Here is a 1,890-nt window from a genome sequence, read left to right as displayed (position 1 = left end):
AATGCTCTTCTCTTTCTCCTTATTAAAGGAGGAGGCATCGCTGCCATCTTTAGCCCCATCCTCTTCCTCTTTGGGGCTTTCTTCATCCTCTAGAAAGCTGTCGCTCTCAGCAGCAGAGGAAGTTGATTGTGGTGATACATTTTTCTCTCTCTGTGGGCCCATTTGATTACCCTGGTTGTTGGTATGGTTATCGCTGTCACTGCCTGAGTTCTTGACATTGCTACCCTGGTTCTCGATGTTGCTGTCCCGGTTCTCAGTGTTGCTACCCTGGTTCTTGACATTGCTGTCCCGGTTCTTGCCCTGGTTCACGACATTGCTGCCCTGGTTCATGACGTTGCTGTCCTGGTTCTCAGTGCCGCTGTCCTGGTCGTGGCCCAGGTCCTTGTTGCCGCCGTCCTGGTCGTGGCCCAGGTCCTTGTTGCCGCCGTCCTGGTTGTTGCCGCTGTCCTTGTTGCCGCCATCCTGGTTGTTGCCCTGGTCCTTGTTGCCGCTGTCCTGGTTGTTGCCGTCCTGGTTGTTGCCCTGGTCCTTGTTGCTGCTGTCCTGGTTGTTGCCCTGGTCCTTGTTGCCACTGCTGGGGTTGCTGTCCTGGTTGTTGCCCTGGCTCTGGTTGCCACTGCTGGGGTTGCTGTCCTGGTTGTTGCCCTGGCTCTGGTTGCCACTGCTGGGGTTGCTGTCCTGGTTGTTGCCCTGGCTCTGGTTGCCACTGCTGGGGTTGCTGTCCTGGTTGTTGCCCTGGCTCTGGTTGCCACTGCTGGGGTTGCTGTCCTGGTTGTTGCCCTGGCTCTGGTTGCCACTGCTGGGGTTGCTGTCCTGGTTGTTGCCCTGGCTCTGGTTGCCACTGCTGGGGTTGCTGTCCTGGTTGTTGCCCTGGCTCTGGTTGCCACTGCTGGGGTTGCTGTCCTGGTTGTTGCCCTGGCTCTGGTTGCCACTGCTGGGGTTGCTGTCCTGGTTGTTGCCCTGGCTCTGGTTGCCACTGCTGGGGTTGCTGTCCTGGTTGTTGCCCTGGCTCTGGTTGCCACTGCTGGGGTTGCTGTCCTGGTTGTTGCCCTGGCTCTGGTTGCCACTGCTGGGGTTGCTGTCCTGGTTGTTGCCCTGGCTCTGGTTGCCACTGCTGGGGTTGCTGTCCTGGTTGTTGCCCTGGCTCTGGTTGCCACTGCTGGGGTTGCTGTCCTGGTTGTTGCCCTGGCTCTGGTTGCCACTGCTGGGGTTGCTGTCCTGGTTGTTGCCCTGGCTCTGGTTGCCACTGCTGGGGTTGCTGTCCTGGTTGTTGCCCTGGCTCTGGTTGCCACGGCCGGGGTTGCTCTCCTGGTTATCAGGGCTACTGCTCTGGCTCTCGGTCTGGTTACCAGTGCGGCCATTTTCTTTGTTGGTTTGGTAACTTGTGTTGCTGCCTTGGCCATCAACACCCTGGCCATCTGTCTGCTTCTCCATGCTGCTACTGGCGACAGACACATTTGTGTCCCTCTGGTCCTTAATCATCGTCATTTCATTATTCGTGTCCAATTTGGAGGTGTCTTTGTCGTTGGGTGGATCTGATTCAGAGCGCTGCTTTTCATTCCTTTTGGACGTATCCACGTGCTCATCCCCTCGGTTCTCCTGGCTGTTATGTGCTACCAGCTGGAGGGACCCCCCAGCACCTGATGAAGTTTTGCCGGCCTCTGTTTCCTCTGGCTTCTGCCCCGCAGCTGTCAGCAAACACACAGAGGTAAGAGTCACTGCCTGGCCCCGCCGTCGGTGTAAGCAGCGTGCCTGGCTGTCCGAGACAGCTTCTTGGCCAACGCAGCCCCACTGCCGACAAGCGCGAAAGAAAAATCTCCTGCAAGGGCAATGGGAGCGGGGAACCAAAGGGGCGACAAAGCCGGCGGCAGGCTGCCCCCGAGGGAGCCC

General features: G+C 58.4%; 1 protein-coding gene across 1 annotated transcript in view; it reads right to left on the bottom strand.

The window, feature by feature from the left end:
- TGOLN2 (trans-golgi network protein 2) overlaps positions 1–1,688 on the bottom strand; it is a gene marked incomplete at its 5' end in the record, with an annotated part of 3,482 nt that extends 1,794 nt beyond the window's left edge. The window contains one exon of the mRNA XM_010283657.1: positions 171–1,688. Within this exon, the coding sequence (XP_010281959.1) occupies positions 171–1,688 (1,518 nt within the window). The remainder of the gene's footprint in view (positions 1–170) is intronic.
- Positions 1,689–1,890: the final 202 nt, after the last annotated feature.

The sequence above is a fragment of the Phaethon lepturus genome, unplaced genomic scaffold (genome assembly GCF_000687285.1).
Source record: "Phaethon lepturus isolate BGI_N335 unplaced genomic scaffold, ASM68728v1 scaffold10823, whole genome shotgun sequence".
NCBI classification, from domain to species: Eukaryota; Metazoa; Chordata; class Aves; order Phaethontiformes; family Phaethontidae; genus Phaethon; species Phaethon lepturus.
Note: the sequence above shows the minus strand (reverse complement) of the source record. Positions and strands in the feature narration are given on the sequence as shown.